Raw genomic sequence first — 19,963 nt, forward strand, 5'->3', positions numbered from 1 at the left:
CAACCTGCAGTTTGATTCAAGGGTTCAGCTTCTGCTTCGGAAGATTTTTCTAAAAAATTAGGTTTTTCTTTTTTTAGGACAAACGACTAAGAACGAATGTTTGACTGATTTGAACCCTTTTTTGTTAGGGTTTTGATTTCGATTCTGGAATTGTGTTAGTAGATGTGTGATTTTGGAAACCCTAACAGCTTATGCATCCTTTTTGTTGCTTATTTGAGCTTTTTGTGCTATTTATCAGTTATTGTTTGATTTCTCATTCCTTGTGAAACCAGCTGCTTTTCGCTGCGTGAAAGAAAGGCAATATAATCATTTTTTTTTTCAAGTGCTGTGTTTTGATTGTAAAGACAATAGGATTGGTTTTCCTCATTAGCTTTATATGAATAAAACTTGACGGATTGAATATAATACGATGATTAGATAATCCCAAAAAAAAAAATGGTTAGGGCTTCTTTTGCCGATTCGAAATTGGCAAAAAATTAGGGCTTTTTTTTTGGGATTCGAAATTAGCAAAGTATTTTGATTAGTATGGCATCTGTCCTAAAAAACTCGAAGATGGTGGCTTTGGGTACTAAAAAGGAGTGATTTTTCTTAGTCTAAACAATATGATCCACTTGACCCTTTGTTTTCATGAAGGGACCGGACACGAGGTTATGGCTGGGGGATTCTTGACTGATAAACGGGCTTCATATGGGTGCGTAAATTTTGAATGTGAAACTTTTTATTTTTAGTATTATCATAATCCAACCCTTTCCTCCACATTTATTCAAATTCTAAGATGAATTATTTTCTTTAGATGGATGTTTAAATTCAGTGAATGGGCCCATGTTTTATCCTACGACATTGGTCTGAGATCTGGATCAAGTGCTTCACATATTCTCTTATATTCTCCCTCTATGTTGACTCATGCTTCATGAAACTACATTCTTAGAAGTTTCACTTAAGCATGGTTACTTTGAATTTTTGTACTCACATAACATCTAGGATTTTACCTAATAAAAATTGGATGCTACCTCCCCTGTAGTCTTTTAGTATTATGTGAACTATGGCAAAGAGCACCCTATGTGACTTGGATTTGATTCTCAATACTTGATTTTACTACTGCAAAGACATTTACATATTGCGGCACACTCTGTGGCCTTAGAATTAGATAACTCTTTGCCAATTTTTACATTATAGGAGGAGAATCATAAGACAAGCAACCCATTTAAGCAGACAACATCCTCAAAAACACATATCATGTAGCCTGTGCCTTGCTAATGTCATCTCCATACCCGCAAACCCATATAGTTCCTGAAACATAAAAAAAATTAGCATTCAAGTTCGTATTTGACTACCTATTTGAAGTCCGTAATTCACTTAAGCAAACACATACATTCATCGGCAAAGTCGTCGTCGTCGTCGTCGTCATACATAGTAGCATCTTGTGAAGACCTAAAAAAATAAGACAACAATTACAATATATTATGCATGTAAACAATCAAGTTTAATTTATAAATAGACAAGTACACTTACGTGTTCATAAGCTTCGGACAATTTCTTTTGTCATGCGACTGCCCCAATAACCCACACCCATGACATTTCCTACTTTTCTTGACGGCCTTCTCTTTCCCTCCTTTCAAACGCTTACCACAACCCTTTGCCCTAACTTTCAGTGGTTCTTTCAAACCATGTTGGCTTCCGAGAGAAATAGGCAATTGGATAGAACTCGTTGAACCATCTTGACGAGAACCCCTCATAAATGCAATCTTCTTTTGACTAGATAGCAATGCTTCTCGCACAATTTCAGTTCCTTCTTCATCTAATACAGCGTCATCAAGAACTGTATAAGCAAGTTGAAAGACACCTTGTCGCCTCACCAAAAGTGAACTGTCACATAAGAGTTTTTGATGACTGCCCAAGTCATCAAAAACTCTGCCTGCTTTTGCAGTTTTAGTCCACCTTAGCAAAATGTATGTGCTAGGGAGTTCTCTAATCTGCATTAAAGACAAGTATGCCAACAAGTGTCGACATGGAATTCCGTCAAATTCAAACATCTGACAACTACAACTCACACGGTTCGATGACTTGTCTACCAACACCTCACGACCTCTCGAACCTTCCATTTCTTCCCTATGAACCTTCCACACAGAGCGACATTCATCCTCATGTAGTATCGTAAGAACATATGCACCAACCTGAAATATTTCCTCCTGAAATTTCTTAAATGAATGGAGTGTGTATAACTCACTCATTTTCTTTTCCATCGACCATGAGGTTTTCAGGACTGGCTTCTCATTTATATCTTTGTGGTCCAAATCTAATTCATTATGTCGTAGACGTGCAAGTGCCCTTTCGAACCGTGTCACAAATTCATACATTGAATTATTGTCAGACAAATACCTCTTGAAGAATGCATGAGAAATTTCAGCCCTTTGACTACTTGTCATGTGGGCAGAGAAAATGTGTCTCGTATATGCAGGAACCCATCTGCCACGAATTTCGTACATGGCCTGCAACCATTGATGGGTGGACAAGTTCGATTTTCCTACAATATATGCCCATGTTGCGTCAAACTCTTCAGGGCTCTCGGAATTCCAAATGCATTTCTTGAACTCTTCATAATGTTCTTTGTATGCCAATGCACCTATTTTCTCAGAAAATTTACTAACAATGTGCCAAATACAATATCTATGAAACGTATTGGGAAGAGCACAAGCAATTGCTCTTGTCATTGCCGGATCTTGATCAGTTATGATCATTTTGGGCGGTGGTCCAGGCATCGCTTTCAAAAATTCCTTGAAAAGCCACTCAAATGATTCACTTTTTTCGTCACTTAAGAAGGCACACCCAAAAAGCGTTGTCTGCCCGTGGTGGTTAACCCCTAATAAAGGTGCAAACATCAAGCAATATTTGTTCGTGTTATATGTAGTATCAAATACCACCACGTCACCGAAATACTGATATGACTTCCTAGACGTCGCATCGGCCCAAAAACAATGGGTTAGCCTGTGCTCATCATCTTCCTCGATTGTATACGTAAAACCTTGATTCTTTTCTTTTTCAGTCTCAAAAAGCTCTTTCAACATGTTGGCGTCATGTCCATCTACATATTTCCTCATATCCCTTTGAGAATTATAAAAATCTCGCCGTAAACAGCTAATATTTTCGAGACCCCCAGCTTGCAACTCTAAAACACTCATTTGTTGGCTGGTTGACACATTTGCAGCTGCTAGTTGTTGCGTTAACGCTTTCTGTGCAACTGACACTCGACGATGAGATTTCAAGAAATGCTTCTTTCTTGGCGTCGTAAGAGGGTGGCTATGCCCCTCCACAAATTGGGTCACAACAAACCCTTCACCTGACCGATTTTTTACTACTGTTAATTTTGCACCACATTTCTCCCTAGTTAAACCCCGTTGTCGTTGACTGGCCTCAGAACATTTACTCTCCCCTTCTTTGTAACAAACATACTCTTTCCTAATGGTTTCACGATTCTTATCCGTCTTGCTAGAATTGATTCGCACACTAAAACCAGCTTCGAATGCATAATTGTTATAAGCTTTGAAAACATCCTCTAAGCTTTTAAATTGTTGTGCAATTTTCGGTATCACCTCATTTTTGACTTCAGGAGTGTAAAGTGCTTCAGAAGAATTAGCAGACTCCTCAAAAGGTTGAGAAGGTGACGGTGATAGTAGTTGTATATCATCTACAGACTGCATTCTACCCACCAAAAGACAAAAGAATAAATAAACCATTGTGATTGTAACTATCCTATTTTTCTACATGAGAGAGAGAAATATACCTTTGCAGTGGTGGTGGTGGAAATAAGGGAGTTGGATTGACATTAGAAATTTGTTCTTCTTCCATTTCTTCTTCGTTCCTTCTTAAGAATGCGTAACTGGAAATAGCAAAGACTATCAAATCGAATTAGTATATGAGCAATAAAATTTATAAGCTAACATTTAGTGTTTTGTCAACATTCACAGTGGCACCAAAGCGTATGAAAACAAATGGCCCATCAAAACTCTTATTTTTCAACAAATCAACACAATATCGGCCAAACATTTTGATTTTGTTTCTAAATTAACATCCCTAAACTTGCATAACAACATAACAAAAAGCCCTAATCGAGTAACAGAACAAAAAATCCTAATTATAGCCAAAGCAAGTGTTCTGATCGAGTCGTGCAAAGTTAAAAATCCTAATTATAGCCAAATCAACACAATATCGGACAAAGTTAAAAATAATAGCTGCTGTGATTATTCTGATCGAGTCGTGCAAAGTTTTGACTTTTACGAACAAAATCAGAGGGCTTCCGCGTGAAAAGCAAGTGTTCTTGGCTTTGGTCGTGTATTCCTAATAAGTTCTCATGGAAGTCTTTAGTTCCATACCAGAAAAAAAGTAAAAAAAAAATTTGTACGCATGCTTTTCGTCACAAAACTATTTTTTGAGGGAAGCCAGACGAGAAATTTTTTTTAAAAAAAGTGCAAAGATTTTAAAGTAAATTTCTTTACGAATTTTACACAACAAACAACTCAGCATAATCGAACCCCCACTCACTCGACTTGAATCGATAAAGATTCTGATATATAACAACTGACCCTAGGGCTTGAATTTCAAATTAAGTACAAATCCAGCACAAACCCATAAAAAGTATGATTTTCTCACGAGCAATTTTTAAGGTAACGGAGGTTGTGACTACCTGGATCGAGCGACGTTGCCGGTGGCTAATGCTGGTGGTTCTAAGTCTGAGAAACCCAGTAATCAAGCTGGTGGATGGGGTACTGCAGGCAAATCAGAACCTGAACCCTTAAATCAAACTGCAGGTTGGGGTAGCACAGGTGGGTCTAAAGCTGAAAAATCCCAAACTGGAGGATGGGGTACTGCAGGGAAATCAGAAGCTAAACCCTTGAATCAAACTGCAGGTTGGGGTGGCTCAGGTGGTTCCAATGCTGAGCCCAAGAATCAAACTGGGGAATGGGGCATTTCAGGTGGGAAGTCGGGCCAATCAGAACCAGATTTTAATTTTTTTGAACGAGAGAGAAAAATATGACAGAGAAAAATATACCTCGTTCTCCAGTCGATCTCCTTCGTTCTTCTCCTCCTCTTCGTTCTTCGTCGTTCGTCCTAAAAAAATCACCTAATTTCAGAGCAATTTCTTCCGATTCAGAAATTTTGAGTTCGAGATTTTTTGAGTTCAAGTTCGAGAGTTCGAGAGAGAGAGAGAGAGAGAGAGAGAGATACCGTCGTTCGTGAACGTCTTCGTCTCGTCTTCGTCTTCGTTCTTCTTCTCTCCTCGCTCTTCGCGTTTCTCTTCTCTTCTCGTCTGTCTCTCTGGTCTGGACTCTGTTTGAACGAAGAGGTGAGAAAAAAGGGGAAGGGGGAAAGTGTGAGGGGGAGGGGAAAAAGTGTAATTATTGGAGCCTTTTTTCCCTTTTTTAATCCAGGCCGTTGGATTTTAATCCAACGGCTCACAGCACAGTCCCGGACCATTCCCAAATCCGGGATCCTGGATCAGAACCGGAGTGTATATATATATAGATATATATATTTATTTATTTATTTATTTATGTGATCGATAGATCTGTTCAATGACTTTCAATATAATCATAACTCTCACATATACAGTAACACAATAATAGAAAAACTTTCCAATTTAATGCTTTAAAATAATCATTCATCATCGCAGAAAACATAATCTAACGATATCCATTAATTTTGTAAGCATGTAATTATGACAATTATTTTTTTCTATCCATTTCTCTCACTGGCCACATAAAAACATGCATTCATTAAACATGTGTACAGTAATGTCGTATTGCATCCTACCAAACATGATTAAAAATATTAACTCAATCAATTGGGATACAATTCGTTTACCATAAACTGCTTCATCCAATAACAATAACAATAAGCTATTATTTAACAAGGAGTAAAATGATATGCTCCATCTAGCATAATAGCTACTTCGATCTTTGAAATCATAGAACCACATGTGAACTTTGGAAAAACAATAGGCAAACAACGATCTCGGCGAGATATCTTTTATCGTTTTTTCTCAACTGACCGAAGCATTAGTAATCATCAATTATATAAGAAAAACAAGTAAGTAAATTACGCTGGTATATTAACCCGTAAATCATGACGGCAATATGTAAACATGATACCAGTAAACTATTAGTCTATTACTAATAAGGGGTAAACTGATATCCCATCTACCAAAAATATTTATGGCAGTAATGATCGAGATTAACCTGTAACAGTGAACTTTGAAAAAAAACAATTTATACAAGAGAAATGCTAAGTGCAAAGAAAATTTACCCGGAAATAACCCCAAAATAGCAAATCAATGGTACAGATTCACTTTGAATTGTATCTGTACTGTTGATTTGCCCATACGGGGTAATTTCCGGATAAATTTTCTTTGTACCTAGCACTTCTCTTTATACAAACGGCAATCACAACGACCGAGATCTTCTTTGTCATGATCACCGAAACATTAGGCAATCTTTGAACACGAATACATTCAAAGTAACGCAAAAACGAGTCGGTCATCAATCAGTAAATTATAGATGCAGTATGTTTCATATAATTAAATTCCAAGATGTATTGATTCAGAAAAACCATGCTCTGATACCAACTGTAAATATATATCTGTATTAAATCTATTATGCGGAAAATAGATATAACAAGGATCTTGAATTCAACACATCTCAAGAATTATAAATAACATACCTTTGTTGGCCATCAATATTAGAATGAACAAACCCCTTAATTAGAAACACCTTAATTCTTGGCTCACTTTCTTCTCTCTGTCTCTACTTTTCTAGAATACTACAGTAACTTTAATTGATGGAAAAACCGTAGGAATAAGGGGTGGGTATTCGACCTTTTAATAGAGGAGAGAAGAGGGCCTTAGAGATAATTATTAAAAAACACATAGTCCATCAAAGTCTCTTATATTATCAAGAGTTTTCTTTCATCTATAATTCTAATTAGTTATCGTAATGACTCATATCACTTTATTGGCTTATCTGATAGTGGAGTCCCACATGCACAAAACGTGAAGACTAGTGGGCCACACTAATAGAAAAAAAACTAACATTGTCTTCTATGACACGTTCACTCTTACGCTTGGTCTGAGTGTAGCATAGAAAGGCAATTAGCCTTATGCTTGGCTTTCCCTTCCGTTCCCGAAGCAGAGCAATAGGAAGTCCATTATATCCTGTGTTCTGTGCTTCGAAATGACCATGATCCACTTGGACCGCAAATTCGTAACCCCCGATAGCATTGTTTTCATGTCCATCTCCACTCCTACATGCAGAAAAGGCAACACTGATATATGCTGATGGCGCGCGTTTAGGTGTTGAAAGAGCAAACTCGACAACTAGACAAGTGGAATCGAACCATCTTATTCCGGAGAATAAGAGGCTCTGGCGAACCATCCATAGAAGTGTCGCCTTCTGATCCAGTTGAAACCTCACAAACACAGATGAGTTTCAGGTAGTTTAACATATATGCATGATTTGGTTAAAGAATATGGTACTTGGAGGACTAGGCCTCTTAAAAGGCTAGGCCTATGGAAGAAAGGAAACTGACTGAAGATAACACTTGGAAGACTAGATCTCTTAAAAGGGCTAGGCCAATGGAAGAAAGGAAACTTTTTATCCGTATCTGAATCTCGGAGACAATCACGACTAGCGAGAAGAAAGTTTCGTCCCATAATGACCTTTTTCGTGCGATTCCTTAGGCCCTCTTTGATGGGCTTTCAAAGAGGAGGCCGGGTTTGGAGTGCTAACGGATATATACTAAAACACATTAATTTGTAGATGGTAAAACATTTTACTAATATTCTTCAAAGTACTAAAAGAGTCCAATTTTTAAATAAAATAAAAAGAGGGGGAAAAAAAATAGATGAAAGAATCCAATTAGTGGTCAACTATTGATGTAATTAGCTTACCTACTAATTAGGTTGCCATGCACCCTTAAAATGCTTAGGAGAGCTCTTCAAAGTAAAATTCTCCAGATAAATCTAATTCAGATGCTCTAGCTAGTTAGATTGATTGATTTAGGGACCGTTAATTAGATTACTTTAACTTGTTAATCTGTGAATCAACATACAAAAGAATCCTTAATCTCAACTTATTAACCGCAATACCAAAGTGGCCCACTGGGCTATGATGCCCAATTAACCACATTTAGATGGGTTTAATTAGTCCCAACAGCAATTTTACCTGCTCCTAATTAATCCAAGTTAGATTAGGCTTTAATTTTACACACACAATTTTTTTTAACTTTTAAGATTTGACACCTTTTCCAGGTTGTCTTTGAGATCATCTAAAAAAAACACATCTTTTTTTCATGTATTTCCGATAATATTTTTTTTATCGGGTGGAAAGGAGCGACCAGCGGAGCAACTCTCTCTGGCGCATGATCATAGGAGTTCCCGACCCGCTGTAGAATGTCCGGTTTGAGCCATAAGTACCACCCGTGACCGTGAGGGCATGCTGTCACCACAGTACTATCTAGGCACTAGATGGAAAATGGCCCTCCAAGCGAAACCAGTCAAAGTCGTCCCACAAGGCGAGAAACAAATCCTTGCTTGGCGTGGGTGTGGAACAGCAGACACGGACGAAGGAGCTTTAACCCACTCACCTGATAATTTTGATGTAACATATTTGTCCTGGAGTTATCTTTTGACCAAAGATTCTCTCGTTTTTCACGTTTTGTGCTGCATCAGAATGAATGAAACTTAAAGGCCACCTATGATTTCCAAAATAATAAAGTTTTCAAATTGAAGGGACATGTTGAATTCACAGTTAATGGGCTTTATTACACTATATATATGAAATTAGGCCCCAAAATTCGCTAAGGTTGTTTTTGTAAGTACTTATTTTTTATTTTACGAAATATGTCATTCTCTCATAATACATCACCTTTAATCATCATTTGTTTGCTTATAGTGCAATAGATAATGAGTTGTTTTTAAAATAAATTTCCTTGCGGTGGCACGTGGCGCTTTTAAAGTTCTTGTTACGAAAAGCCGTCATGCAAACTACAGATGTACATAACGCGTATAGATAAAATATTAGATATGGTTAGATTCTTTTTCATAGTGTCTCTCCGAACTATTTTTTCTTATAAAAAGTCATCCTCCAATTTTATACAGAACTAGTGCTAACCCGTACCTACGGCACTACGCATCCCGATTGGAAGGGGATGACAGTTATGTAATTTAGGTGAAAATCATGGGTACTTAACCGGGAAGTGGGAGAATGCACAACAGTCTTTGGATCAAATGAATCTAAGTCGTTTCAACAACTTATCCCCACACCCTTCTGTTTTATAATAGAGATAGATTTTGATTTAGGATTCAACAAATTTGTAAATCGTTGTCATTGGCTCACGTTTTACGCTATGCCTACAGAATGACTAAACTTGAGTTCACATTGGATTTTCAAAATAAATTATAAACTGATTTAGGAAAGTAATTTTGGCACTCCATATTTTGTCTTTATCCTACGTGAAATTACCAAGTTACCTTTTATTTTGTTATGGTTCGTCCACTTTAAAGGGTAATTTGGTAATTTCAAATAGAAAGGCAAAAAAAAAATGAAGCGCCAAAATTAATTTCCATTTCGAAATAATAAAAATAGAAGGGAGAACTTGAATTCACAAGATAACGAGCTCTATTAGTATAATGAAGTTAGTTAGTTGTACTCTGCTTGTTTATCATCATATGATAAAAGGATGAAATATTTTTTAACATAGTAGAATTTTTAATGGTGACACATGGCGCTTTTTAGAGTTTTCGTCGTAATAAAATTACTCTTAAATTGCAACGCTTTCTCCGTCCCGCACAATTTTAGTTCATTTAATTGTTAAATTTCAACTTTCTAAGAAGACATAGATTTAAATTTTAATGGACTTTAAATCAAATCGGATGGTACTCATAATCAAAATTGTCCCTCTATCTAAACCGGACAGGGGGACCCTGCCGAGCGGCACCCCTGCCAAGCGGGTGTCGAGCAGCCAATCCGGCCGTTCATCTCGGAATCAACGGCCCGGATCGAAACATCTTTTTCCTTTTCCTTTTTTTTTTAAATCCGTTCGATACCTTTACATCTGGACCGTCCAAAACACTTTTGGACGGCCGAAATGTGCTCGGCACCCTTGCCAAGCACCCCTGCGTGGCAGGGTCTCCAGGTCCAATCTAAACCTTTCAAAGTGTGAAAACCCACTTATGAAAAATATAATTTGGAAGATTTCACAAAGATTTTGGGTTTGACTTCTCAAAAGTGAACGTGTTTTTGAAACATTCAAAAATATAAGGGTAGATTAAAATTAGGGAAATTTTTAAAAATGGTCCCTCTAGTTTGTACGAGTTCTCATTTTCATCCCTCTACTATTAATTGTATCAATTTTAACCCTATAATTTTCATTCCATCTCAATTTCGTCCTTCTCCCTGACGCCGTCCATGAAACAAACGGAATTGAAGGGCAAAATTGTCATTTTCTCTCACAGAGGGACCAAATTGAAATTTTATGCAAACCAGAGGGATTATTTTTAAAATTTTACATTTTACTTTCGTTTTTTTCAAATAAAATAAAAAAAGACCATAAGTAATGTATTTGACAACAGAATTATTTTTTATTGGGTAATCAAATTATATTGAAAAATTTATATTTCATTACACATTACAAAAATATTAGAAAATGCACAAATCAACCCCTTAGCTAATGTCTTTGTATCATGTTCTTATAATCTTCTTATTTTTTCACCCAATAAAAAAATGTTTAAAATCCGTGTTTATTTGTTATATGAGTGATCTTATGAGTAAGTCCCAAAATAAATACACTTATACTCATATTTTAATGTATTTGATCTCTTAATATTTAATAGTGTTTTATTGCTTAATTAAACACAATTACAAGATTTCTAAATACTACTGAACAACTTTTTCTTTTTAATCATGTGATAAAAAAAAATAACGATAGTGAAAATTCAATTGAAAAAAAAATACAAGACCAAGACAATTAACATAAAGGTTGTTTTTCGAATTTTCTCATATTTTTTGTGATATATATAATAAAAACTTTAAAAAATTTCAACATATTTTTTATTATTCAATATAAAATGAGATGAGAAATATATTATATATGATGTATTTTAAATTTATTTACAAAAACAAAAGTGAAAAACAAAATTATAGAAATAGTCTCTCTAGTTTGCATGAAATCTCAATTTAGTCCCTCTGTGAGGAGAAATGACAATTTTGTCCTCCAATTCCGTTTGTTTCATTAACGCCGTAAGCGAGAGGGACGAAATTGAGACAGAATGCAAATTATAGGACTAAAAGTAACACAATTGATACTAGAGGGACGAAAATGAAAATTCATGCAAACTAGAGGGACCATTTATAAAAATTTCCCTTAAAATTATGTGACTCAGGGAGTAATTGTCTTAAATAAGATTTTAGATTAGGTTAAATTATTTTTTCTGTGTACCACCTCATGCTCTCAAAACTTTTCTTATAAAGGTCGCCCTTCAGCAAGCATTGGGTTTGGAATAAGTCAAAACAAGTTTTTTTTTTTTGTCTTTATTCAAATTTTTTCCATATTCGGGCATTTTGCGTCAATTTTTTGTGAATTAATGATTCGTCTCGTCTAGAGGAATCAGAAAAATAATTTTTTTGAGTTTTCCCGTAGTTCGACCGGAGAATCCAACTCCACCTGGTCGTATGAAATTGGCACGCATCCTAGCTTTTGATCATAATTTTTTTATTTTTTTCAATTTCTCTTAACAAGACGAATCAATAAATCATAAAAGTTTGACGCAAAACTAACAAATGTAATTTTTTTTTGAATAAAGACAAACGAAAAAGTTAACTTTTTAATCGAAACTCATATAGATCAATGCTCTTAAAAAAAATTACAAAAAAAAAAAAATACTCCATTGGTTTCGCAAAGATGGTCTACCACGAAAAGACGCATAATTTACGGATAAAAAACTAAAGTACTTTTGTGCATAAACTTTTAAATTTCTTAACACTAAATTAAAAGGCTAATTGAAATCTTTAATTTTATATCAAGAAATTTAAAAAGAGTTATGAACAAAAAGTGCTTTAGTTTTTTATTTAAAAATTATACCGAAATAGGCTCCCTTGGCGGGACAAAGAGAATTTTTTTTGTCTTTGATCTCCTCGACAAGTCCTACGGGACGATCGTTTATAAAAAAAAATTGAGTAACAGTCATAATTTTTTACTTGTTGGATTGCTCTCTTTGAGATAAATCAAAAATCAATAAAAATTTGACCCAAAATAAATACTACTAAATACGTAAAGAATTTAAATGAAAACAAAACAAACTTTTTTTCTGGGGAAAAAAAAAACACGTCAGTAATTAGCGGTATCCTGTGGCTGATAGCGCCGCCACAGCATAAAGGTCAGGGGAACGCATACAGGGACAGGGTACATCTGGGTGGGGTGAGTAGTAGCTTAGCCTAGCCAGGTGGCTGCAGTTAACAACTACAACCAGTAGATTCTAGAACACAAAAATATACACTATACTCCATCGATGTTTACCACTCTCTCTATCCATTTTTTCCCCTAGATCTTCTCTCTCCGAGCATTAATGATCCAAACACCGAACTCCAAAAAAAGAGCGCCAAAAATTTCATTTGGGTTTTTGTAAATTCGTCGTTCGCTCCACACCTGTAAGTCGTCTTCTCAACGCCTTCGATTCGTTCTTCATATATGCAGATGTTGATGGGTGCTTTTTGTTTTGACTTCTAGGGTTTTCTAAGAATTGGGATTTTTTTAGCTATTTTGGTTTTTTGAAATTGTTCACCTGTTTAGTCCTTTTTCTTGATTCTTGATTTCGATGGGTATCTGGTTGTGGCATTGAATTTGTCAGAGTTTAGGATTTTAATGGGTATATGGTTGTGAAAGTAGTGTCAATTGTGTTGGTTGGAAGTAAAAATGGAAGTTGGGGTTTGGATAATATTGAACGGTGTTCCCTTGGAAAGGAATGATAAAGTTGGAAAACCCTTCGAATTGTGATACTATTGAGTTTTGACCTGATGAAAAATCTGGGTATGCCTTTTTCCTGGAAAAGAGGAAAATGTGTATTGATATCGGGCTGGTGCGGACACATACCAATTCATGAATAATGCCAAAAAAATGTTACGTGAAGTTGTAGTAGGGGTGAAGAACTTGAAACTAGAGGAGGGCCTAATTGAATAGACAATTCATAACCTCATAGCCATTGGTATCATATGCCCACAAAAGTTAAGGCTTAATTGTCATTTACAAATTATAGGGCCTATAGGCTACGTATCCAAAATAAGGTTATTCTGGGCAGCTCATGATCTTTCACGGGACAGGATGCTAATAGAAACAGTAGCTTTGATCCCTGTACTAGGAGAGCATAAATTTGCTTACCTGTTCAACTTCTGATGAATCAAAATAATTTTTTTCTCTTACTAATAGTCATTGTTTGTGCTTCTATAGTAGTAGGAGTTGGATTTCTTCAGTTTATTTCCACTAACAGTCACAAAGGAGGGTAAGGATATTTCTTATTGCTACTCCATTTAGGAAGCCTTTATAAAAGAATGAATAGTTTGAGTTTCCTATGATCCAAATGTTACATGTAGAGATCCAAGGAGACTATATATCACTGTATTTGTCTAAGTCCCTTGTTTTATTTGCATGCACGAGTGTGTGTTCTAATTATAAGTATAGGATCTCGAACAAAGTTCTGATGAGAGCCTTACAAATTTCTGTACCAGCTGAGCCACGCTGCCCTTAATACTTATTGGAGACATTTAATTGAGGCAATTTCAAGAGCCTAGAAGCATTTTTCTTTGCAATGGTAGCAATATTTGTATATATTTCAATGATTTTTTTTTGCTATGTCCTTGAACTATCTATGCTTGTGTGGACCTCTCTTGTATCTGTTAATAAACCACGATATATGCAGTTTGTGCAGGGATTCGCAAGCATGCAGTCAAATTCTAGAAGTGCTAGTCGAATAGAAGCTAATCCATACAGTATTTCTCCATCAACAGGTTGTTCAGAACCTTGGTGGCGAAGTTCGGGTACTAGTTCCATCCCCCCTGCTGTGATAGGGCGAAACACAGCTAATTCTTCAATGGAGCAATCTAAAGATTGTCCTTCACTATCTGATGGTGAGTTGGATGAGGATATGGTGCTGTCATAGAATCACAAGTCATTGTTTCGCCACATCCAGTTATTGTTCAAACCAGTTTAATGTAGTTGACAGTTTCTGGATAGAGCAAACTGGAATAATTGTGATTTAACGAGATAGGAAATCGCCGCCGCGATTTCTTTGTTGGATTTGTTAGGTACAGAAATTTCTCTTGTGCTGAGTTTCAGATTACGGGGGACGAATACTGGCTGTATAACTGATCTTTTAGAATCTAATATTGACCAGGGGCACAGTTGAATGTACTTGAGAATGAAACCATGCTCATCTTTTTTTATATAATGAAAAATCGGAAGATTGGTTCAAGCCTCCAGATGAGCTGATTTATCGCAAGGCCAATTGGAAAATTATTTTAAAATTATGGAACGGCTTGGATTATCCATACAGGACCCCAGTGGGCCCCACGTGCCGGTCTGTGCGCCCCACGTGCCGGTCTGTGCACCGTCGGAGCATATTTGGTCGGTTCCCATAGAAAGGGTTCGTTTTTCTATCTTTTGTGTGTGAGTGAAGGTATTGAGGAGGGACTCATTGCTATAGTGATGGTAACTGAACATTGGACTTTTAAGTTTGTTCTAATAGTAGCTTCCATCACATAATTTCAATGAGTATATTTCATGCAACATGATGGAAGAGCTTATATACCGGCTATGTGAGGACATGGCATGTTTCACAGAAGTCTTTACGAAGTACTATTTACTAGCTGCTAGGTCACACATGCAGAAGTAGATACGCATACTGACATGGGTATATGTATTTTTCATATGTAATGATTTCACATGATTCTCTTTGGTGAATTTATCTCTCATTCTGCACTATCTTCTGTTTTCCCATTGTAGATCCTTTTGTTTTGAAAAATTACAGTAGGTTGTATACATGCATTCTTTGCCCCCAAAATCCTTTGGTGGGCTCAGCAGTGTGAAACTTCCCAATTTTCTACTAATGGTGATTTTGTTTCAAACATTAGAGGAAAATGATGGACAAGATCATCAGGATTTCCAGCATCGAGCGTCAGCCGTGCCTCGGAGTAATGGAAACCATGCACAGCCTCAGCAGTTTGAACTTGTTGGACACTCAATTGTAAGTTTGGTTTTCCACCTTTCTTGACCTGCCTAGTCTGTCAAAGCCTGCATTGGTGAATGTCCTATTTCTAGTTGTGCACTCAATTATATCAGGGCATTGAAATAGAGGAATATTCCTAGCGTTCTTGTAACTATTGCAGGCTTGTACAGTAAATCCATATCAGGATCCATATTATGGGGGAATGATGGCAGCTTATGGTCCTCAGCCTGTGGTATGTCTACACTATCTCTTCCACCATTTGAAACGATAAGCAATTTTTGCTTGATTTTAAGAACCAAAAAAACTTGATTGGTTTAGTTAGTAACTTCCAATCAATTCATTGATGTCCTCTCTCTTTAATTTGTGGAATTATTTGTTGAAACTTGAAAGAGGTGCTTTTCTGAAAGTGAAGTTCTTTCCGTCAGTATCCTATGTTCCATTGTTTGATTGGAAATTGAACTCTTTGTTATGCAACGTATGGGCTAACCACGTGTCTTTACAAGAAAGTCTTGGGGACTAGCTTAGAGAATCAGGTTTGGTGGTGACTGCTTGAAAGTTTGTATAGTAGCTGAATGGTCTTAAATGTTTATAGGATAGCTACTTAATCTGTGTTTGGTGAAAATTGACTTTACACCCTCCTACTTTGCACCACACACTTGCACACACCAACCACCACCACCCCCCACAAACACACACAAGGATGGGAATGGAGCGGGGCGGGGCGAATATCTATATGTCCATCTCCGATCCCTAAACCCAACTCCAATTCCCCTCCCCTCCCCTCCCCGCCCCGATCCCTAGCGGGGAAATCTGTTTATACTCTATCCCCCCAAACGGCTAATCCTAACATGAAAAAGTTTCTTGTCTATTATTTCAGGACACTAAAAAAATTATGTCGCAATAAATTATGGAAATCCAAAATCTGGTTATATCTGCATCCACTAAAAAAGAACAATATCATCGTCATGAACTTTTTAAAACTAGTGTCATTATCAACAAGGCAAATGCTAACAGGTGCATAGATGCACCGGTTAATACTAGCAATCAACACCTATAACTACTAGGAAGGCTAGCTATATAATCATCCGGTACTCGGTATTGGGATCTCACGCCCCAAAGTTTTCACTTTCCTCTTACACAAGTTTCAAAAGGCTTTAAACTCTACAAATGCTGCTTTGTACTTTTTCAGAATTACTGTACATCTTTAGCCCATATAATATTACTGCTTTTTTATTGAATCTTCATTATTGTAAACTTAATTATTATTTTTTATTTCGTGTATTTGTTCGTTTTCCCCAAATCTTTGATAGATTCGAGTGATATTTTTTAAATTAATCATTCACCTTGACGAGATAAGTCTAAAAAGTAAAAACTTATAATCGGAAAAAAAAAGGTTTACTAAAGTCAAAAAAGTTACCATCTTATACTTTTCTGATTTGTCTCGTCGTGACAAACAATTAATCCTAAAAATTACAATGAAAACCTAAATAAAAAGTTGCAAAAAGTAAAAAATACCAAAATAAGTTTCAGACTTATAAGTTTACAATAACGCAGCCTATCATTTACCACTCTTCTCCTTTTTTTCTCTAATCACTTTGAACAAAAAACTGATTTAATTTAAAAACTAAATAATTTAAACATTTTTTGATAGGAATTTTAACTTCTAAATAAAATATCTAAAATTTTATATCTAGCTTATAAACATATTTATTTATACTAGCTTGTAAATCTAATTTGTGTCTTTACTCACCACCATCTTCCACTCTTGGCCACCATTCCAACCCTCTGTCGCTGTAAGTGAAGTGAAGTGAAGTGCAGTTAGTGCCTCCTTTATACTCATACACATGAGCATGGTTAGATTTCCATAAGCACCTATCCCCATTCCCAAGTCTCCTAGGATAAAGTAGATTAGGTTTATGAATGACAAAAAAAAAAACCTTCATCTCATGCCAATCATCTCCAACTATTCATATTCATTTGAAATTTTGCATGCCAACCAAGTGGAGAATAAATAATATTTGACATTGTGATATTTCGAATCAAACTTAAGGTGGGTTTGGATTGAAAAGTTATGTAAATTTATTTTTTTGTCTCTATTCAATTTTTTTTTGCATTTGTTTATTTTGCGTCAAATTTTTGTGACTTGTTGATTCATCTCGGTAATAGGAATCAGAAAAGTAATTTTTTTTTTATTGAAACTCATAATTTTTTGAATGAAGATAAAAATAAGTCAAAAAGATTAACATTTTTTAAACTTATTTTTGTCTTTACTAAAAAAATTATGAGTTTCGATCAAAATTTTATATTTTTCCGATTCCTCTCGCCAAGAAGAATCAATAAGTCACAAAAGTTTGATGCAAAATTAATAAATGCAAAAAATATTTGAATAAAAATAAAAAATAAGTTACTATTTGACTTTTAAAAGCCAAATCTACGTTCTACATCTCTCGAAACAATAACAGGGTGAGAAGAGAAAAAAGGAGATGAGAGGTAAATGATAAATGCAAAGTTAACATATGGGCTAAAGATGTAATTTTCAGAAAGTACTAAGTAGCAAATCATAGTTTTGAAACCCTATGAAAGATGCGTCAGTCGAAAGTAAAAACTTCTGGGTTTTAAATGCCGATACGAGATGACTAGATAGATGCTAATAGGCAAATGCTAGGCTAACTCATGATGGTGACATGAATTAACTACCACAATTTACGATGTTAAATGGTGCACCATGGCACCGGTTAGCGGAACCGTATCAACAATATCGTCATCGTGAATTTTAATATAATTCACGAACCTTTAACTTACAACACTAGAATCAGTTTCGAAAGATACAGAATAACAAAAAGGCATGCCAATTAAAGCATAATCAAGGGTACAAATAGTAGATTAAATAAGGAAAAACAGGGATTGGGGTAGGGCGGGGTGGGGGTAGATGGGTAGTGGTAAACCCACCTCCAACTTGTTCTCCGATTTTTTCCAAAATCCTTTCCCGAATCCAACTCGTTTCCGGAAAAAGATCCTTGAATCTCCAATCCACTCGGGGTGGGGAACAGAGCGGGTATGGTCTTATCGGGGAGAATTGCCATCCCTGGTTACACCACCTTAACACACACCCCAGCTTGAAAAATAAAAAAACTACAAAGGACGGAACCAGGATTTTACCCTAGCAGTGGTGAAATGTATACTAAAAAAATCTAGTGGTGGCGAGACTATATAAATTGGGCATAATTTTTTTTTTTTACATATAATAATTGCATTTTCTAAAATTCTTGTCCAAACCGCCCCTAGACTCCCCCTTGTCCCATCTTGAACCACCTAGTCACCATACCTGCACCCAGCCATTCCCTTTCCCCCAGCGCCCCCCAGTTCGAAAAATAGATTGGTTCCTTTATAATATGTTTCTTCGTGACGGATGTATCAGACTTTTGATATATTATTGCAATGGTCAGGTGCCACCTCATTTACTTGATATGCATCATGCGAGAATGCCTTTGCCCTTTGAAATGGCACAAGAGCCTGTTTATGTGAACGCAAAGCAATATCATGGGATTTTGAGGCGAAGGCAATCACGTGCTAAAGAGGAGCTTGAAAGGAAGCTTATAAAAGCTCGAAAGGTTGGTTTTCCAAATAAGCCTTGTTTTAATGGTTCAATGCCTCCTGTTTCTTAACTTTGTTGTAGCCGTTTAGTCAGAGTAGTATAACTAACACTTTTGGTGTCGTGTAATCTGTTTCCCTTTCCTTTAGCCATATCTTCACGAATCCCGACACCAGCATGCTATGAGGAGGGCAAGGGCGTCTGGAGGTCGTTTTGCCAAAAAAACTGACTCTGCTATCTCACCTAACTCCGCCAGTTCATCGGGTTCTGAACGTTTGCACCACGATGCTCCTGAAACCCAGAATAGTCATCAGGAAGCAAAAGGACCTACATTCAGTGGGTTCTGAATCTTCGGAAAGGGGACTTGCCAACTATTATGAAGAATTTGTCTCACGTAAACGGAAGGAGGTGAAACTGTTTGTGACCCGGGTATTTCCGTGGCAAATCATTCTTGGCTATTTAATGGTTGTCGAGTGCCGAATTATTCTTGGCTTCACTTGTGGTCGGGTAGAACTACGATAGAGGGAAAGAGGTTTGTTTGTGTTTTGTACAAATTAAAGGAGTTCGCGTCGGATCATAATTTGAACGGAAGTCTGTGGGAGTAGAGGTATTTTTTTTGCGACCTGATTACAAACCCGCTTAAACAAATGAGCAAAACCCGAATCCACATATTGTGGGGAGGTTTGTGTGGGTTTGCGGGTTTGGGTTTAATTTGCTACCGATAGTACTACGGTGTCGGAAATTAAACCTTTCTCTGGGGAATAAGGTTGGTTTAACAAAAGGAAGACTTGTTTCTACTCTCTATGTTATGCCTCGTATGCGTGTCTCATATTCTCCTATGGAATTTCAGTTTGTGCTCTATTATGTGAAGTCGAAAGGCAAGTTGAACGAATCGCCATTGTGTTCAGAGGGCAAGTTATTCATGTGTACAGATCTTTTTATTATTATTATTTTTTAGAACTAACTGGTAGGTTAGGTTATTTGGGAATAAATTTTTCAAAATGAAGACGTATGTGTTATCTTGATTTTAATTTTAATGAAGTTCCTCGAGAAATCTTCCATTAGATGTCATTCTAAAGTGTTATATAACGATAGTTTATTTTAAT

General features: G+C 36.3%; 2 protein-coding genes across 3 annotated transcripts in view; one reads left to right on the forward strand and one right to left on the reverse strand.

Annotated features, from left to right (window-relative positions):
* The window catches only part of LOC131331294 (protein FAR1-RELATED SEQUENCE 5-like), a 5,673-nt gene extending 1,826 nt beyond the window's left edge, over nt 1-3,847 (reverse strand). Inside the window, exons 1-3 of the mRNA XM_058365182.1 lie at nt 1,513-3,847; nt 1,373-1,431; nt 1-4 (exon numbers count right to left, since the gene is read on the reverse strand). The exon at nt 1-4 is cut by the window's left edge and continues 62 nt beyond it. Of these exons, the coding sequence (XP_058221165.1) occupies nt 1-4; nt 1,373-1,431; nt 1,513-3,734 (2,285 nt within the window). The 5' untranslated portion in view covers nt 3,735-3,847. The remainder of the gene's footprint in view (nt 5-1,372; nt 1,432-1,512) is intronic.
* Nucleotides 3,848-12,449: 8,602 nt separating this feature from the next.
* On the forward strand, nt 12,450-19,656 carry LOC131333839 (nuclear transcription factor Y subunit A-1). Of its 2 annotated transcripts, none has more exons than XM_058368718.1 (6): nt 12,450-12,702; nt 13,961-14,168; nt 15,171-15,283; nt 15,426-15,497; nt 18,712-18,876; nt 19,007-19,656. In XM_058368718.1, exons 2-6 carry the CDS (start codon nt 13,982-13,984, stop codon nt 19,202-19,204), a joined length of 735 nt encoding a protein of 244 aa, XP_058224701.1. In that variant the 5' UTR covers nt 12,450-12,702; nt 13,961-13,981; the 3' UTR covers nt 19,205-19,656. The 2 variants fall into 2 exon arrangements, with proteins under 2 accessions (XP_058224701.1, XP_058224624.1); XM_058368641.1 differs by having other exon boundaries at nt 12,451-12,695.
* Nucleotides 19,657-19,963: the final 307 nt, after the last annotated feature.

This window comes from Rhododendron vialii, chromosome 1a (assembly GCF_030253575.1).
Source record: "Rhododendron vialii isolate Sample 1 chromosome 1a, ASM3025357v1".
In the NCBI taxonomy this organism is placed as follows: domain Eukaryota; kingdom Viridiplantae; phylum Streptophyta; class Magnoliopsida; order Ericales; family Ericaceae; genus Rhododendron; species Rhododendron vialii.

What these genes read in the sequence shown, in the direction of transcription:
- LOC131333839 (XM_058368718.1), top strand. Translation starts at nt 13,982, where the DNA reads ATGCAGTCAAATTCTAGAAGTGCTAGTCGAATAGAAGCTAATCCATAC. An exon ending in TTGTCCTTCACTATCTGATG is followed by an intron (nt 14,169 to 15,170) that starts GTGAGTTGGATG and finishes TTCAAACATTAG; the next exon opens with AGGAAAATGATGGACAAGAT. An exon ending in AGCTTATAAAAGCTCGAAAG is followed by an intron (nt 18,877 to 19,006) that starts GTTGGTTTTCCA and finishes CCTTTCCTTTAG; the next exon opens with CCATATCTTCACGAATCCCG.